Genomic DNA, 21,065 nt, shown 5'->3' with positions numbered 1-21,065 from the left:
ATACAGTATTATAAGTCTTTAAATACTGGTACATGTTAATTTCAGGAGTAAAAGAAGACTTGAAGGATGACGACGAAAAGGAGGGAAAGGGGAAACAAGCACAAAATATGCATAATAAATAAAATGGAACAAAATAAGGCAAGATAGAATTCAAAAGAAGATATGAACGAAAGCAGGATAGCAAAGAGAAAGAAAATAAGAAATAAAAAAGAAAATAGTGAGAAAAGAGAGAGATGAAGTAAGAGAATGGAAAAGTAAGGTAATGAGAGAAGAAAAAAGAGCAGTTGAAGAAAACATGAAAAGGGAAATGAGCAAGAAAAAAAACGAAAATAGTAAGAGCACAAAAAAGAGGGGGGGGGGGGGGAAATGAGGAAAGACAATAAGAGGTATAGATAAGGAAGAGAATAAGAGAGGAGGATAAAAAAAATTATCAATTTGGATACAAAAGAACTGTAGTTTGAATCTGACTCATTCTAAGGAGAATTATTCCTTACAATACTATTTAATGAAATAATTATTTTGTATACGGGAAAATTACATCATTTCACACGATTTCTGAATTGTTGTATACCTAAAACTTAAATCAACAAACACAATACAATGACTGAATATTTTGATACTCAATTTCACTACATTCACTAATGACAACTCTTACTACTCTCAGACCATGCACTTACCTTGACTGTCTTCTTCTACACTAACTGGGGACAACTGTTCATCGTCAGCATGACCAATACCGCGTCTTCTTCTGCTGCGTTCCCAATTCTCTTTGTTTTCCTGCTGGTCTCGTCTCTGAGCTTCTCTTAGTTTCTGTACTTCATTCAGTTGAATCACCTATAAATTACATTACACATCCTGTAAAACACATAGGTTGTTCCACTACAAGGTCACATGACCTAGCAGATGATGGTAATGATGATGATCAGGACTCAGAGTTTGATAATCTAAAAATTGTAAGAGAAATGGCCTATCATATAAAAACTTAATCTTTGGGCTCATTATGTCCGGGTATTCCAAGTAACTGACCAGAAATAACACTCAATGAATTCCTTATGTAGCCATACCTGTGCACTGTGCTACAGGTTACAGTTTTATTATTAGTTAAAGAACAAATCGTTTATGTTTCGTGGACAAAAAGAAATTAAAATGTAGTACAAAATTAGCCCTTTATGTGAACTATATAAAGTTTAAGTAGGCTATAGATTACCGTGGCTCACCCAAAAACGTAATTAAGTAATAAAAATGTTTCGACAATATATCAATTTTCTGTATGTAAGGAATTGTTTTAATTCTACCATATTGCAAATTTGTGCTCGATTCTCAATTCACTCTGGAGTTACCATAATGATGTATATATACTATGTCCATCTAGAGAAACTACACTTTCCAATGGTGAAAGAATTATCCAAATTAGTTAAGTATCTTCTGAGATACACAAACACATAGTTTCTCTTTATATACTGATAAACATTTATATGCATATATGGGTAGATTACAATGATATCTATATAACAATACTGTAAATTGAACATCTTCCATTTGTTGTGCAAGGCCTCTCAAATAAATGCAGAGTCATTTGTTTTCACTTCATTGCATTAGTCTGATTTAGGCGGCACTGATATAAAAAGCAATGTTATTTTAAAACTCATAAATCTCGTTAAATATCACTCCTATCAAAATTTTGCGTGGAATAAAACTTGTCGGAAACATTTTTTAAAGAAACTTTTGTAATGTAAAAAATCAATACTAAGAGAGATATTTCGATTTATTGACTTCAGGCCCCTTATAACCTCTCTTTTAAAGGAAGTATATGAATGCTATATAGCCTAAATTTTAAGTGGGATCCAACGTAATCTATATACCAATTTTCATATAAATCAGTTTGGGCCAATATCAAGTGAAAAGGTAACAGACAGACAAACACACAGACATACAAGCAAAAATTTCAAAAATTCGATTTTTGGTCTCAGGAGAGCTAATTATAAATGTTTACACCGATTATTATTGCAAAAACGAAAATTACCATAAAAATTTAGGTTACAGTTTTATTATTAGTATACATAGATATGCAAAAATAAATATACTGAAATACAAAGTGATACTCCTTGACTAGACAATGATGTACTCCCCTGATTTGCAAAAGTCGTGAAGCCATTGAAGGTCATATGGAGGAGGTTTCCTGTGAAATATAACTATTGGAGTACAGCCCAAAGCTTTATGTCCAGACACTCCCCCCACTCCTCCTACAGAGCTGCGCACGAGATCGGATGAGTCTACTTACGAATTATAGGGGAATGGGTTAGCCTTTGCCTTGAACTCGGTAGACACACACACACACACACACACACCCGACCTTCCCTTCTACTCCTATCCCCTCTACAGAAACGTTGTTCCTCTACAGTGCATCGCGAGTGTCTTGATAAAATGCATGAGCTGTATTAAACACTGACAGAAGCCGTTTCACTGTAGTTGAAGCATGGCCTTGTCATCTCGCACAGGTTATGTGGGTGGCAGCACATGGAAATCTCATGGAGTGGACGCATTTTCGTCCACAGTGCATCACAGGCCATGCTTCAATCGCCGTGCAACAGTTTCTAAAACTACATATATCGGTACATAAAAGTCCGAAAATGGTTAAACAATGATACAAAACTAGAGAAATGACTTAAAATCTAGTGATGATTAATAAAGTTTATGCTCGACCATGCCGAAATGTAGTAATTATACACCTGGTAGTAGCCCTTTAATGCACCTCATTAAAGTACACCTATTCATTATAGTTCAGTTGTTCAGCCAATGAGAAATCACCATTGTAGCATTATAAAAGCGCAAGTATCGATTATTCTCGGATATGCTACCAAAAGACAACTAGCAAAATGTCACGGAGGCTGGAAATCCAATACTGTCGCAGAAGGTTATGTTCTGTTACTATAATAATTAGTGTTAAGTGTAAATAATATTAAAATAAATTCAATTTGTCATCTCATTTTTCAATTCTAAATCAATTTCCAGCGTATATCAAGATTAATGCTAATGTTATTCTCTAGATTATATCAAGGTCAATGACATTCATTCCTCGGAAAAAATCAATACTTTCGCGTCTGCGCACATCTCACAATATTTAGAAAGTCAATTCTGCTCCTCACTTCGATAACCATAACATGAATACTTATGAATAGTTTCAAGTTAGAAATAAGGTCGAGCATAAAAAGTCGTATGAAACTTGCCTATAATGGTAATTAAGACGCTTGTATGAAAATTATGAAACTCGCTTGTGCTTGTTTCATAAACAAACATACTCGCGTCTTAATTACTACCATTATAGGCTCGCTGCATAATGTATTATGTACACACAAACAACTGTAATATGCTAATAAAAACATGAAATGTTACGAAAATCGGGTCCAGATCATAACAATACAGAAACAAAGAACAACTGAGGCATTCTCTGGAACAGGAACTTAACTACATAATTTTGAATTTGAGATACACAGCATCAAACATTTTAGATCTGGTATAACAGCATTACGCGGAACTACATTCAAATGTTTCTAGAGGGTGTTGTGTTTGTTGGAGGAAAATAATATTTTGTCAGGAGGGAGAGATATTATTAAGGATCCAATATATGCTGGAAATGGTAAAACGACGTAACATATACATTAAGTTATTCCATGGAACACCTCAATTACAACATTTATCAGATTAATTTGTAATATGCTTACAATAGTGTGAAAATGCCAAACTCACCTGTTTGAGCAAAGTATTGTACTGTGAAAATGAGATTGTGCCATTCTTCAGCTGTTCATCAGCTTGTTGCATGATCATATTGACATTAATGTCATTAATATCTTCTGCATCCTCAAATATTTGCGACCGCATGTCTGTGTCTTCTCCCATCATGGTGCTCAAAGATCTGCGTCTTTCTCCAGGATCATCTAATACAAATTAAACACATAAAGTTCTCGATTACAAATGATGTTTGATACCATAAACCACAATATCTGCATATAAAACGTTGGTAAATGCTAGCCTATTTTCCTGAATTTTACAAAATCGAAGCAGTGGCACAATTACAACTGTTCTGTCTGACCAAAAATTCCCAAGTCAATTTTCTAGTATAGTTCATACAAATCTGTAACATTATGTACTGCACTAGAAATCACTCTCTGAGGTTAATGAATGTCTGATGGAAGGCTGTCTTTCCCACTTCTCAATTGTTATGTGTTGCCATTCAGGTGCACATCAGAGGGAAAGTTTATTGAGTGTGAAGGGTTAGTGACTGATTTACAGTACTTTGCTATTATCATCGTGAAACATATGAGCCTGTGTTTTGTTCACTGAATGTCTAATTGTATACTTGGAGATTATGTGCTGTATCTACGTAATGAAGAAAATTTTTCTGAAAAAAATCTCCTCATTAAACAAATTTTTAGCTTACTGATTTTGCACTGGATTAATCTTGCTCAGGATAGGGACCAATGGAGGGCTTATGTGAGGGCGGCAATGAATCTCCGGGTTCCTTGAAAGCCAGTAAGTAAGTATTGATTTTGCTAAGTTTTATAAGTTTACTGATATAATTATAACATTTCATGAAAATTTTCCTCTTATAAAGTTTCTCTTTTTTTTTTTTTAATTATTTTGTTGGGTTATTTTACGACGCTGTATCAACATCTAGGTTATTTAGCATCTGAAAGATATGAAGGTGATAATGCCGGTGAAATCAGTCCGGGGTCCAGCACCGAAAGTTACCCAGCATTTGCTCGTATTGGGTTGAGGGAAAACCCCGGAAAAAACCTCAACCAGGTAACTTGCCCCGACTGGGATTCGAACCCGGGCCACCTGGTTTCGCAGCCAGACGCGCTGACCATTACTCCACAGGTGTGGATCCTTCTGTTTTATTAATCTCATTGAATTTGCTTAGTTTTATAATTGTATTGATGATATAATTATAAAAACTTGGCTCTGATTGACTGGACGGTGTGACTTTTGGTGTTCCAAATAAGTACTTTAGTGCGATTCTTGGCATCTCTCAGTGCAGTCCCTTCCCGGAGATCCGACTGAGGGATTATTTTATCTCCGGAGAATTTTACACTGAGGGACTCTATGTATCATAAGCAGTGAAAAATATAGTGGGACTGGTTGGTGTTAATGCAGCTTCTGTGGGTACCTCTTTGTTTAAGCCCCCTCATCACGACAAGGTCAGTACCCCTCATTTCTCGTGAAAAACAACTGAATAGACTACAGTGGACTTTATGTTGTCAGAAAACAGCTGGATACATTAAGAAGATTGATTGATTGATTGATTGATTGATATAATTATACAGTTTCCTAAAATATTTCCCCTTTTTCTGGAAGAGAGAAAATAGAAAATATTCGAGAATGCTAAGTTTGCAGTGAAAGACCTGTCCTTGGGCAGAACATTATGAATGAATGACTGAATGAATGAAGCAATTTCTAAATAACTTATTGCTTTTGCTAAGTTTTATGTGCTGATACAATTATAAATATTCCTGAACATTCAGGCGATTTACCCATATTCACAAGACTGTCTGCAGACCAAATGTAGCAGCATTGCACCCAATACCATTTCCCAGTAAACTCAGTGGGTGATTTATAATGTAGATTACAAATTCTAGTCTTTAATGTGTGGAAACAGATTTCAATTAAAACATCTAATTTTACATGCCACAATGAAAAGGGGATAAAATTATTCTTTCTACAGTGCTCATTGTCCAATTGAATCGGTCGGAGCTAAAAGGAACTAAGTCAAAATATGCAGTTTTGGATTATGCAACAATTTGAACAACAGATGTCATGCACATCGAACGGTGAAAGAAGGAACTAAGACTTTCAAATATTCTTTTGTCTTCTATAACATAAAAATACAATATTTGTGTTATTAGAGGAATGTTTTTTGCTTCTCCTGAAAAGTTGTGAAAAGTGACTTAGTTCCTTTTAGCTCCGAATGATTCAATTATACTGTTATGCAGAAAGTACTATAAAATGCACGCTAAGTCCACAAAAGTAAATTAAAATGTTATATATTATTATAACATATACTCTTATGTGTTGGAAACTACCAACTTGCTTTTCAATGACCTGTTAAGTAAAATAAAAAAAACAGAATACAATATTAATCTATATTCTGAATGGAAATTGCTCAATCAGTTCTGTTTGTGAAAACCTGACAGTTCACTTATCAAAAAGAAAATATTCCTTCTCCAATTCATCAAAGAAATTTCAACTTATTTTACCAACAGTGGCCGAAATTTTCCCAACAGCAATTATTTTAAAACTGAAAGTAAAGTATCAATGATTCTACGATATCTACATACCTTTATTTATATCTTAAGAATGATCATTATATGAAGTATAATTTTTTAAGAGTGCAAACCTGTAATTTAGCAGGACATGTTCTGAAAGATTTTATGCCCCATTCTGATTATCCAATAGCACTAACTACTAAGTGAATTGCTTATTTAAAATGTTACTGTAATATTGCAATCACAAACAAATAAAAACTTTTATGGAACAAATGCCAAATATAAAAATAAAAAATGCACTTCAATACAAATAATTAAATATGCAAGGAAATACTGTATCTTACTTAAATGAATTTCAAACAATCTAGAAAATTAAGTATGAACAGTCAGATTTATAATGCATGCAAAACTTTAAACATTTCCCAAGATAACAAGCATCAAAATTTTACTACTGTAACACTAATACTTGTAATTACTTGAGGGCAATATATTTCAAATAAAAAAATCTAACTACCCATCATACAAGCATGCCAGATAAAATCTGTAACACGTGTATTCATATTAAGTTGACGATTAATTAAGTTAAAATGGTTTGGCTAGATGTATAAATTGTCTACTGTACACAAACAGAAAAAAGTAATTTCTACACAGGCCATAAGTAGTACTGTGTTACATAAATTTGGGAGAAATGCTTGTCATTTATGAATTACAGTAGAACTTGGTTATAGCGAACTTGTTTTGTGTGACACCTCGCCTACAAAGTCAAATATTCTGTGGTCCCAATTAATTCCCCATAAGACATATGCTTTTCTATCTTGCTTAATACGACAAACGTATATGCATCTACCTCGCATATAACGTCATTTTCAACCTCAGTTTGGAATACAATTTTCTAAGAACCAAAGTATTTTGTGAAATCTGGCAAGTCCTTTACTGTTCCCTTCTATCTTAGACCTCTGGAATGCAGGCAGATTCCCCATCCCACTGTAACCTGCCCGAATTCATGCAGTATTAATGGTACCTGCATTCGATGAGTTTCGATATGAAGTTTTCACGAAGTGCACGCATTTTAACGCAGTATGGCCACTAAAAGAAGTGAGTGACAATTCAGAAGCCATTAGAATTGTGAACATTTCTATGAAGCTAGAGGAGGGAGCAGTGAAATTGCAACTGAAATAATGAACATAGAATTTAATTTAGAAAGTGTATATTGGGCAAGTAGGAGACAACAGAGTAAAATGACTGATTACTTCACTCCTCAGTAAATAAGTTTGGTGAGAGTAATGAACAAACTGTTTTAAAACAGAATACTGTATTTATAATTGTACATGTATTTTATTGTGTTCATGGTATGCTTAAAAGTGAATACATAAATCTAAAATAAGCCTAATTATGTTTATTATTTTTCATTTTCCACCTCACTAGACTCTGCCAGCTAAAATAAATCATTATTATTATTATTATTATTATTATTATTATTATTATTATATGAATCTCAGTTACTACGACACTCGTTTATAACAACATAATTTTCAAGGTCCCTTGGATGTCGTTATAACCAAGTTCTACTGTATATATTTTGAATGAAAAATGGATAATGCATAGGAGCTATAGGATGGACGCTATGCAACAAATAGAAAATGATGATGGGGGAGTCTCTGATGACCAAAAAATCGGACTGATTCACCTATGGGAGTAAACTTCAACAAAATAATCAGTTGTATGGAGGAAAGCTAACAATTTGCTTCGATAGACATTAAATTGCATTGTTCATAAAACTGGCAAAAAAAAGTCTTGAATTAAGGACAGAAGTGCATGTCTTCTTCAAAACGATTGCTGCAAACAAATTAACGTAAAATAATAATTCTAGTAAAACGAGAATTCAGTCTGTTTTCCACACACAGTCTCACATTTCATAAATTCTTCTCTTTAATCATGACACAAAAGTAGTGTAAATATCTCTAGTTCCACTCACTGATACTTTATTCCGAAATTTTCATTAGGGTTTATATAAACTTTTATACATAAAATTTTAAGTTCCCATTCTTCTTTTTTCAACTCACTGCAGTCAACTCACATCATATGAAAGCAGTATTGTGATATAACGGATATTTTTACCCACATTACCTCCATAAAAGCATTTTCAGCGCTGGTTTTATTGTACTTTCTTCCTGTTAAGCTAGAATTAAATAATTAATTGATGTTAATGTAAATGTTGATTTTCAGTTCATGTACCTGGCAATCGGTGGTAGAGAAGTGGCCGTCCAAGTTTATCAAACTTGCCAGAACTTCTGTGGTAATGAGACATTCCCCTGTCTCTTGGAGTTCCAAACAACATCTCCCTCTCCCTCAAAGGAGAATTGGATCCTGGAGTTGAAGACTGTGATTTCAAGTCAAGATCGTCGTGACCAAAATGACCCAATGGCCGAAATGGGGATTTATAAGTATCTGGTTTTAACTCCTTATATTTGGCCCATCCTCGAGGCTTCAGTCCACTGTCACCATTCTCTTTAACATCATCTTCAATGATTGACTTGTTCTCGTCGTTACGATCTTGTGATCCCTCCCTCTCTCTTTCAGGCGTGGCATGTTTTGGAGACATGGTAGTGTTTGCCGAACTGTCTTGGGATGACATTGACGTCGGTACAGGTGAAGGATGAGATATCATTGGCGGTGGCGGCGGTGATGGTGGTAGTGGTTGCTGTGCAACAACTGCAACCGCTGGAGGTAACTGACGAAGATCAACATCTTCATTTCCAAACAATCTGAAAGACATCATTGTAAAATATCCACATTAGTAATTCTGAAATCATAAAATAATTTGTATAGTTTTAAAGAATGAAAACAATGGTAGCTGGTCACCCAGAATGTATTTTCTTTGGGGGAGCGCAACTGAACTTGGTTATCGTGACAATGGTCAATGTGACACCTAGGGTTGCCAGATTCTCTCATCAGGAATCCAAAATAGGTGATGATACTGAGTACCTTAACGTGACTACACATCTGAATTAATTCTATTTGTAATACAACTGATTTTGTTTCTTTCATGTATTTCAACCAATTATACAGCACCTAAACTTTTAATTTTGTTATATTTTTACTAGATTATGAAATTTACTTTGAATTACAGTAGATCATCGATTATCCAAAACAATTGGGGACAGGGGATATTCGGATAACTGATTTTTCAGATAACTGATCATTTACTTACTTACTTACTGGCTTTTAAGGAAACCGGAGGTTCATTGCCGCCCTCACATAAGCCCGCCATTGGTCCCTATCCTGAGCAAGATTAATCCAGTCTCTATAATCATATCCCACCTCCCTCAAATCCATTTTAATATTATCTTCCCATCTACGTCTCGCGTCCCCAAAGGCCTTTTTCCCTCTGGTCTCCCAACTAACACTCTATATGCATTTCTGGATTTGCCCATACGTGCTACATGCCCTGCCCATCTCAAACGTCTGGACTTAATGTTTCTAATTATGTAAGATGAAGGATATAATGCGTGCAGCTCTGCGTTGTGTAACTTTCTCCATTCTCCTGTAACTTCATCCCTTTTAGCCCCAAATATTTTCCTAAGAACCTTATTCTCAAAAACCCTCAATCTCTGTTCCTCTCTCAAAGTGAGAGTCCAAGTTTCACAGCCATACAGAACAACCGGTAATATAACTGTTTTATAAATTCTAACTTTCAGATTTTTTGACAGCAGACTGGATGATAAAAGCTTCTCAACCGAATAATAACAGGCATTTCCCATATTTATTCTGCATTTAATTTCCTCCTGATCATTTACGAAAACAAATTGTACCGGTGTCATAGGAGCAGTATGAAACAAAGAAACACTGATATTAAACACAAAACTGTACCTACAGTACATATTTTGTATCACACGTCTTACAAATAACAGAGAACTGCCTAGCCTAGTTTGACAAGTTGAAAATGGTCATTTAAAGTAGGCCTACAGTTTAGGAAAAGAAGTCCAATATTTTTTTTTTTTTTTGCTAAATCTCGCAAATAGCGCTAGGGAAACTTCTACATGGAGGGTGCGCAAATTTGAATTTTCCGACTGGAACGCTTTCTGTTAACCGATGTTTCAGTTGATCAGTATTCGGATAATTGATGCTCTAATGTAATGATAAGGTCTGGAAAAAATAAGGTCATATTACAGCCTGATTTATACAGAAATAATGTATGATAAAGTGTTTAAATTCTATCAGTAATAAATCAACTTCCCAAGAGAGTAACAATACTGTATAATACCTAATAATCCAATTGCAATCACATTTGTTTAAATTAAATTATCATATTTTATATTATAATTGATCAGTATACTTTGTCTTATGACAGCCCATAGACTGCATGGTAAGTTTGTAATAAAAAAAAAATTCCATTTCAACACAACCCGATAGGAGGCACCAGGCAGAACTGTCAAAACAATCTTTTCAATATGTTTCACAAACAACGAAGCACAACAAAATAAAAACTTCTCTCAAATTTATTGGGAAGCAAGAAGCAAAATGGGTTAAATGATCCTAAATTGCAGCCATTAGAGAAAACAACAATATGTTTCACAACAAGTTACATTTCATATTGTGTCGGCTTCATTTTATTACAAGGTCAGTACTACAGGATAGGTCTCTCTATAATAAAGATAGCATTGTTATAATTCGAACGTGAAGCAGCACCAAGGACAAGGATTATATTGAAGGAGGGCTAGGAGGACTATGATTTATGTCAATGCATATTTTGTTACTCTGACAGTGAGAAATTAGACAAGGGAAAATGATTATGGATAAAAAAATACTCAAATCTGAATACGTAATTTTTTCAAACAGTTCAAGGGGGGGGGGGGGGGAGTTCAAACCCAGTAATCCCCCGTCCTTGTGTACGCCTCTGTTTGTCTTATATATTTTCTTGGTTATTTTAATTACTCCATTCACAGGTATCTTTTCTAGTGCTTTCCATAATAGCTTTTTGTGATACTATCCTGAGTTTGTTCTAAGTCAATGAATACTAATCCAACGTCTTTCAATTTAATTTTACTATTTTTATTTATTTACTTTCATTATTTCTATTTTATGGAGCAGCAATATTTTATAAAAAAAAATAACCTCAATCAAATTTCAAAATTGTGAAAGACAGAAATAGCATATCTGGATTTATGGATATCCAAAGAACACTTTTCAATATATTTTGTTTACAATCCTCCAAATAACGGTCCTGATTTGAATATTTTTTATATATCACATAAAACTATAATAATGGGAAATTTTAATGCCCATTCCAAATTATGGGGATATAGAGTCAAAATACAGCTGGTAAAGCAATGGAAGATTGGTTAAATACAAATGAATTAAAAACATAGTCATCCTGTCTGACTCCAAAGCTGCAATCCAGTCCATCAGCTCAACTACATCCCCTAAAATGGAAAAAGTAAAAGAAATTCATTGCATGGTAAAACAAATTCAAATGCTAAATAAAAAAGTGGTCTTCCAATGGATCCCGGCCCACTGTGGACTGAATGGTAACGAGAAAGCAGATATGTTAGCAAAGAAAGGAACTAAAATCAACTTAAAAACAAATTTCAAGTTCCCATATGAATCAATAAAACGAGTCATAAAAAGAGTAAGTAACAGCGAACAGGCAAAACATCAAAATTCAAAATGGAAAGAATCATTTAAAGATCCAAAACTAATTCCTGATCTACTTCGAAAATCTGCCGTGGCCATGTTTAGATTGATTACTGGTCATGATTGCCTCAGTAAACACCTCCATCGTATTGGAGTACTGAATTCACCTAAATGCTTACTGTGCACCAGAGAAGACATGGAGATGGAGCACCTGGCTAATTGTGAAACTCTTAGGACATTTGTGGACCTTCCATCAAAATATTGGGAAGCAAGAAGGGTGATGACTTCATTGTTAAATCCAGAGAGAGAGCGCGCGCGCGCACACACACACATATTTTATCAAAAATAAAAACAGTATTTACAAGTCAATAGTGCAAAGCAGAGCTAAATGTGGGTTTTAAATAAAGAACGTCAGGATAAATTACTAAATAAGAAAATGGATTTTGAAAGTGCTCAGCCAGGAAATCAAAAAGGGAGAATTAAAAACATTACATTAACAGAAATTATTGATGTAAAATCAAATATTTTGGAAATAATTGAACTGGAATGGTATGGACATGTAAGAAGAATGTTCGACAACAGATTGCCAAGGGCAGTCCTAGAATGGGAGGTAGAAAGCAGAAGAGGGGAGGGCAGAGCTTCAAAGGTATGGATGGACGAGATGGAAGGGAGTATGCAGAAACGTGGATTTAGGGGAAGAAGATACAGAAGACAGAGAAGTTTGAAGAAAGAAGATAAAACAATCTTAGTAGAAGTTCCTTCCCAAATGTACTTTGCATGAATATTTTTTGTATATCGTATCTCTTTTTGGTAGAGGAAAACCTCAGCAGTGAAGAAACTCCTAAATAATAAAATAAAATTGTTACTATGACTGGATTAACTTACTCGTCAAAAACTTCTGCTTTGGTTTTCTTCATTGGTGGCTGTTCTGCCCTTTCCATTGATGCACGCTTTTTACCGGGAGAGCCAGGGAGTTGACGTAAATCCACATCTTTATTTGCAGCTTCTACAAGTGGTTCTGGAACCATAACTACAACCATCATAACAATGCTAACACAATATTAAGATTAAGTGGAAAACCATGCAAAAATACACAAGGTCACATTCCAACACCGCCTTCCATCACACATTACCGCAGAAATACAGCAATTACCAACACTTCCATCAAAATTACTATTCTACGAGTTTTACTTCCTAAAAGTACATAATTATTAGTTTATAGTAAGTTTGGTACTACTGACATTAAGGAAAATGACTATCAGACTTTGTTAATTTTGCTCAGCAACAGAGAAAATCTATATACTCGTATAAATAAATGGTACAAAATTAACTACAACAAGGGCTTTTGATGAGGGAACTCAATGGCGTTAATTCAACTCGTAAAGAACCATAATCCTGAATTATGTCTGCTGTTAGGATATCAGCTTTAATAACAATCATATCACTATCCTCATCTAAATATCCTTCTGTAGCAATAAAACAAATCTACAGCATTTTTCTACAAATGGTAATGATACAAGAAAGAACATGATAACAAGAAGAATGCTTGCAAATTTACAGATTGAACAAGTTTACTTCAATCTTTTCAAAACAAGATAAATTTCTTTCACTGCACCAATGTTACAAATTCAAATAATTCAAAACCGCTTCAAATATAAATGTAACATTGAAATAGCTTCTTGGAAAGGACGTACACAAGGTCCTCCTGAATATAGCACAATAGAATAGCAGCACATAAAAGAAAGTTCACAAGTTTTATTATGGAATTACATGTTAATACATGTAGTCAGTAATTTTCCAATTTCTTTCATCATGAGTTTAAAATAATACTGCTTGTGTGTGATGGTTGATTTTTCAATGTATTTGGTTGCAGACACCATACTGTTTGTTGCCCTTACAATTTCTTTGAACTGTATATTTTAAATAAAACATTTAACATGCATGGAACTGGCCACCCTAATCCATTGTCTCCTGGCTTAGTTGCCTCATGAGTGGTGTCAATTATGAGGTTCAAATCTGTTTTCGGACAGTTCACTAAACAACATACACACAACTAAAAGATACGCAATGGAATCAAATATATAACTATCACACAAAAAATTAATTGAATTGTACAAATTACTGTATTAACATTTAGATTAATAGTAAGTATTCAGTATTACTTCACAATTTACACAAAGGGAAATTAAGACCTATTTATTACTTCTGAGCAGAGAAGACGAGATCAATTACTGTTCTCTTCTGAAAATTTAAACTTTTCTTCTTCATTCTGAGTGAACATATTGCACAGAAGATGCAAAGGAGCAATAGGCTTCTGTCGAGTCACTTGTAGACTGCTTATGCAAAGAGCTCGCTATCAGTGATATACATTACGCAGTATTAGTAATTCAATACATATTACGAACTATTAATGCAAAATATTACTAAAACAAGTTAAAACACCATTTACTCACCCAAATTAAGAAAGGAGATGCTGAAACTGTCTGACTTATTATTCTAAACATATGTTACACGTAATTAAGAAGTGACATCACTTGCTACAGTTTTCACTAAGAAATAGAGACGATGTTATTTTTCCAGTTCTTCCAGGGTATGTGGATTATTTTTATACCCTTTGTCTTTTATTATTATTATTATTATTATTATTATTATTATTATTATTATTATTATTATAACGTCACAACACCATACGTTCTATGATCGCAGATGCACTTGGATCCAAAAATCTAGACGTTCACGAGGAAGTTCATTGTATTGCTGATGGTGGAAGCAATCGTAGGATCGATATCATAGCTATAAATAGAAATAAACAGACAGCCGAAATAATTGATCCTACCATCAGATTTGAAATCTCAGCCACTCAACCATCTGAAGTGAACGATGAGAAAAAGGAAATCTACAAGCCCACGATTCAGTACCTATCGGCGAAATACAACATAGAAAAAATCACAGTTACCGGTTTCTTCTTCAGAGCGAGAGGCACCATTCCGAAAGCCTTTGTAAAGTGGAGGGAAAAATACAAGCTAATGAGAGATCTTCAAGATGCCATCGTCACCATCTTTATGGCGTACATTCAATTTAAATTACACTTGATTCTATTTTTTTTCTTATGTCTTATTCACTTTTGTCAGAAACCTGTTTATATAATTATTCATTTTAAATTTTATTGTGAGCTATTCTGTGTCGCAGGGCAAACCCAAAATATTGGGTCAGACTACTAAATTAAAAATTATTTTAGTATGATTAAGTCCACCAAGCCTTCTTTTCCACATCACAAGAAATAACGGGTTTCTCATGTACGATGCAACTCGAGAACTCCAGCGTTGCTCGGAAAGCATTAGTTTGTTATCGTGACTCACCAAAACTTAATGTGACTTCATGGACACCAGACTGTGAAATCGATGGATCGATCGTGTCGGGAATGATGATCACGAAATGCTGCCATGACCTTCATGTATCCGACTTAACCCCTTGTGATTTTTTTGTATGGGGTATGTGAAGGATTCAGTGTTTGCACTGCCATTACCGGCTTGCATATCACCAGTATTTTTGCTCAAATTGACAGGGACATGCTTCATCAAGTGTGGAACAAACCTTGATTACAGAGTTGTTATCTGTAGTCACTAAAGGAGCACATATCAAGCACCTTTAACATGTCAAAAAACCTGGTGAATTTTTCTATTTAACTGTAAAGTTACGTGACAATATGTTACATAATATAGGGCCTACTTACAGTGGTTTTCTGAAACTGTTCCAGTCATTTGTAGTCACCCTGTATTTAATTATTATTATATTATTAGTTTGTGCCAAATTACTGATAATGCACAAAATATCACTGATAAGAAACTGTGTATCCACAGTCTGCAAGCGTCTTGCTGGAGGGCCAGGTTGCCACATTGCGACTTCTTTAGAATCTATTCACCCACTATTTATGCATGAAAATGTTTTCAGAAGCTATGATATATACTGATAAAATAAATTCACAACAATTTAAAATGAAATATCTGATATAAATACAATTTAAGTCTTGTAGATACATTCCTCTATATTTCTGTAATGCATATAATATTTGCAAATTATGTATTCAATTTTGGCAATATATGAGGCGCACCCAGAAAGTAAGTTTTCTTGGGGCTGTTTACAGAAAGTAAAAACAATTTCATAGGAAGATTTATTGGAACAGATACAGCAATTGTTGAGCTATTTTTCAACATATTCCCCACCGGAATTGAGACATCTGTCATACTGTGGGATCAACGTTTGTATCCCTGTGTTGTAGAAATCTGCCGTCTGGGATTGGAACCAATGTGTGACAGCTGCCTGCACCTCTCTGTCGACCCCACAATATGACGAATGTCTCAATTCCGGTGAGGAATATGTTGAAAAATAGCTCAACAATGGCTGTATCTGTTCCAATAAATGTTTCCATGAAATTGTGTTTTTTTTCTGTAAACGGCCCCAGGAAAACTTACTTTCTGGACGGCTCTCATTCCTGCACTACATTTCACAACGTTTATCTTCGGAAAAAAATAAGAAGACTCCATATGTCTACAATATCTCTGTTGTATAAATAAATAACAGAACATCAGAAATTACACTGTATAAACTTTTGTGTGATTTGTTCATTAACGAACTTATTTTTCATTTCTGTTTACACTAAAGTCACTCTTGAAATTAGTTCATGGAGTGCAAGAACAATTTGATTAAAAAATTAGAATTATACAATAATTGGAAAAGTATTTATAGTTTTAATTTAAAGTAATAAAACCTTCATATATCATTTTTTAAACTTCTATTTAAAAGTATAGCATGAAATAAAGTATGTTTTATTTTATTTACATAAATATAGCTGACCAATATCACAATTGCAGAACATTATATTCTGTATCAATTTGTTAGTTTCATGGATGATGGTGGTGATGATGATGATGATGATGATGGCGATGACGACAATGTAGTTGTTATAGTTTCTGTATTAAATAACATTACATGAATACAACTAATGCACTGATATTAAATAATACATAACAGAGTCAAAAACAATAATGCTATTAGAGTCATTTTAGACATATACAAAAATATATTCTCAGAACACAAAAAAATAGAACTCAAATTTCAGGCTTCAACACATCTAACTACATACTACTGCAGGGCAAGTATACTTATGAATTTAAATGCCATTTTTGGTCCAATTCCATTCTGTTCCAGTTGACACAGTGCACAAGCATAAGACGTTTACTGTCGACAATTTTGATCATGTCATAAAGACAAATAACACACGATAAGAGACATGTATATAGTCCAGTTCCTATGCTATGGAGTTCAATGACTAATTAGTTTTATGAATATTAAACTTTAGAATATTACTGTCCATTAAAAAAAACTACAAAAAACAGATAATAATAAAACTTTATCTTAATTTATTCTAGATTTTCTAGCTTTATGTTTAAGTAGAGTGGCAAGTATTATTATTATTATTATTATTATTATTATTATTATTATTATTATTATTATTATTATTCAGGGATATGCCATCTTGATAGTGCAGTTGACAGAACACTGCCTTACGGTGACTGCAAAATCCAGGTTAAAAATCCCAGTGACAGCAGAGTCACATTTGTGAACAAAGCCAAGATTCAGTGTTCTTCCATTTCCTTACATCATTCCATCGTCACTCTTTATTTCAACATTCATAATTTCAATAGCATCTATCCAAAATAATGTGGTAACATAATACTGTGAATGGTTTACAGATGGCATCAGTCTGGTGCAGTATGCTCTCAGGTATGCAGAAAAAGGGCACTCTAGCAGGATTTCATCAGACTTCGAGCCTAAATGGCTAAGTCAAAAGATGACACCACATAGCAAAGTCTGATATCTACAAAGAAAGAGGCCTTTGGACTCAATAACCATTCATACATAAAGGAGTGGTAAGGCACAATAAGCCAATTTGAGCCTGTGGTACTAGCCTTTGGGCCCCTCCTCCATATTAAGGGGGGTGGGAACTTTGGGGACATTCTGGAATTTATGGAAAGATGAAAAATCCTCCATCTGGTACTGGATCTCTTCTTCCAGTTCTTGGGCTATGCTTCTACAGACAGGGCTAACTTTACTCCATTATTACTAATAAAGTATTACATGCAATATGCATGGTTCTGTTACAAAAAATATAGATATACAAGCAATTTACATTACATTTGAAAGAAAAAAAATGGCTAATTTTAACACTATTCTTTGTAAGTCTTTTGTATTTGAATGTAGAGTTCTGAATTTGTATGTAGTTTCTCGGTGTAGTATTATTTTGTTATTTTTTTATTATTTAGCATTTGAAAAATAACTCCCATAAATGTAGCTGCCCTTCATTAAGAGTTGACAAAAGACACAGCACACTAAATAGATAAAAGAATTGTATTCTCATTATTATTTTTTTGAAAACGAAGCTACCATACTTTGTCCGTGTAGTGCAGAAATTTTCAAGTCTTTATGTATACATTATGCACACAATGTTTAAAGGCCACACACATTACATTATCTACATGATTTATATTTGTTCTGTTTCAAGCCATATTGTGATTTTCTTGGGACAAGGGCCAGTATCAGGTGTATGTGGATCTCAGGTAATACATTTTTATCTATAGATTTAAAGTCAGTAATGTTCATATTAATCATTTAATTGAGAATGGGTGCAAAAATGTATAAAATTGTTTGATACTCACAGAATAAATAACTCCATAGCCAATATTTACAGTACAAATTTTCAAAATCATTCACACATAAAGATCCAAAGCTGTTAGCATGTATAAATTCCTGTCTTTATTAATTATAACTATATATTATAATGTCACAAAAAATAAATATTTAAAAAATATGGACAATTATAACTTCTATTTATCACACACCATACATGCTTACATACGTTCAAGCACCACAAGGAAAAAATCAATGATTTTCTCTTGCAGTAGTTGCAACCAAAAGAGTCATTACAGCCCTACAGAAACATACACAAAACACATGAGCACAATGAATAAATGTATTTTATTATTAAAATAAACACTTTAAGCAATATTTATAATACTTCATGAGCAATTTATGTGACAATTTAAATTCTTAATTAACACTAACAAGTTTGCTTTTATGATGAAAGGACACAACTGCACTGCATCCCAATTACATTGTCTTCACACACTATCATTAATTATTATGCCAAATCCAAACTGTTAATACATTTCAGTGCAGAAATGAAGAAAGAAAATATATGGAAAAATACTGACTATGTAAATGTGTAAAGCCACAAGAAAGAAGTGTTTCAAATAAAGAATTTAAGCTAGCCCAAATTTTACTTTTCAAGGAGAATCATAACCTTTCCAGCAGAAATGTTTTTAACATTGTATCTATAATGAAACGATTTAATTTTTTTTCTTGGTTTCTGATCTAAAAACAAAATATTGTTTTAAAATAAAGTTTATCATACGAGTCGCATGATTGCATGATATATAATTGTTATTCTTGAACAAGAATTAATAAAATTTCAATTCACTTTTATTGATGCAGAACATAATCAAGGACAAAACGATGGTACATGGGTATGAAACCCAGAAGAGTTGTGAAACGTGTCACCCACTGCAGTCTCCTGAGTTGATTTCCAATTTTCATGCCAAAGTGCTTTAGTAGATGTCTATGCCATCACCAACGAAGAAGAAGGTTCATGTGTACTGTATGCACTATGAATTACATATACACTACAAACACGAGATTTTTAACTTCCTACAGTAATAAACTGATATTAAACTCCAAAGTGTCTGCACCATAATAAATAAGAGGGCAATTTTGTGTACACATTTTACATAATTATTCAAATAAATTCTACATCATAAAAAAATATATATAAAAGAATGTTTCCTGCACATCAACATGAAATGTTGTTTGTACAGATTCATAGTTTCCTATTCAAAGCATGGACAAAATAAATTTTTAAGTTGTCTTTTACTGCTAACGCCCAGAAGATCTGAGAAATAGATTGGCACTATAATTTTGGAAAGATCTTAACCAAGTCTCACGCTGAAAATTTGTCAACTAATTAGAATCAACTTGTTGAAACCAATAACGTCTCATAAAGGTACGTAAAATTTGTTCAACAATTAATATCAAGTGATGTTATTCTAAATATTTGTAATAGATAAAAGAACAATTAAATATTGTAACTGAAAGACTAGACAATGGAGTTCCATGTCAGGAACTCAGATTCAAATCCTAGAAAATCAATGTTAGATCAATTGAAAAATTACAAATGTAACAATTCTAAACACATAAAATGTTCTAATGTACAGGGCTTTTTACTAGGTTATTTAACGGCGATGTATCAACTACTGGGTTATTCATCGTCAATGGGACTCGTGATAGCAAGATGGTATTTGGCAAAATGAGGCCGAGGATTCGCCATAGATTATCTGATATTTGCCTTATGGTTGGGAAAAACCTCGGGAAAAACCAAACCACACAATCAGCACAAGCAGGAATCGAACTGATACCCAAGTGCAACTCTGGATCAGCAGGCAAGTGTGCTACTGCCCGAGTTATGCCGATGGCTAATGTACAAGTGATCGAACAGTTCAGAAGTACTGTGTTATTTTAAATAGCTTACATTCTCGTCACATTTTATATAAAAGCCTACAGATTTCTACCAGAAAGTAGCCACATCTTACTATATATGAAAAATATATAATACAAGCCTTCTGTTCTCATCTATCAACTCAAAAGTTTGTACCTTCTTCTCCTCAATCTATTATGTTATAAAACCTAATGACAAAACAGGCGTCAAATAATCCAGAATGCGCTGAAAAGTGCAGAAATCACTATAACTTGCCATACTTGCATTCCTGGCAAATGTACATCCACTACTGGTATTGCACTGTTTAGATTTTTACTTACAGTTCCTTTTTTATTTCACATTACTTACATCTTTACGCAGCACACGTGGAAAGGATTTTTTTTTATGAATATCCAATTAGACAGACCAAAGGAAAAGTCTATCAACAGATTCTATCAGAAACATTCTACAGATTCAGTATATTATGCATGTCAACTAGTCAAAAAGTTTCAGAAAATTGTGATGAAATGATATCACTTTATGGACTCTGTACAGGATTAAGAAATCTATAATTGATTTTG

At 33.7% G+C, this 21,065-nt stretch overlaps 1 protein-coding gene across 9 annotated transcripts in view; it reads right to left on the bottom strand.

Annotated features, from left to right (window-relative positions):
- LOC138698474 (pre-mRNA cleavage complex 2 protein Pcf11-like) overlaps nt 1-21,065 on the bottom strand; it is a 169,922-nt gene that overhangs the window by 36,493 nt on the left and 112,364 nt on the right. For 8 of the 9 annotated variants that reach the window (XM_069824418.1, XM_069824422.1, XM_069824423.1 and 5 more), the window contains 4 exons: nt 12,783-12,927; nt 8,499-9,028; nt 3,748-3,935; nt 678-834 (listed from right to left, as the gene is read on the bottom strand). In XM_069824418.1, coding sequence (XP_069680519.1) covers nt 678-834; nt 3,748-3,935; nt 8,499-9,028; nt 12,783-12,927 — 1,020 coding nt within the window. The remainder of the gene's footprint in view (nt 1-677; nt 835-3,747; nt 3,936-8,498; nt 9,029-12,782; nt 12,928-21,065) is intronic. The other variant, XM_069824421.1, reaches the window with a different exon arrangement.

The sequence above is a fragment of the Periplaneta americana genome, chromosome 4 (genome assembly GCF_040183065.1).
Source record: "Periplaneta americana isolate PAMFEO1 chromosome 4, P.americana_PAMFEO1_priV1, whole genome shotgun sequence".
NCBI lineage: Eukaryota > Metazoa > Arthropoda > Insecta > Blattodea > Blattidae > Periplaneta > Periplaneta americana.
Note: the sequence above shows the minus strand (reverse complement) of the source record. Positions and strands in the feature narration are given on the sequence as shown.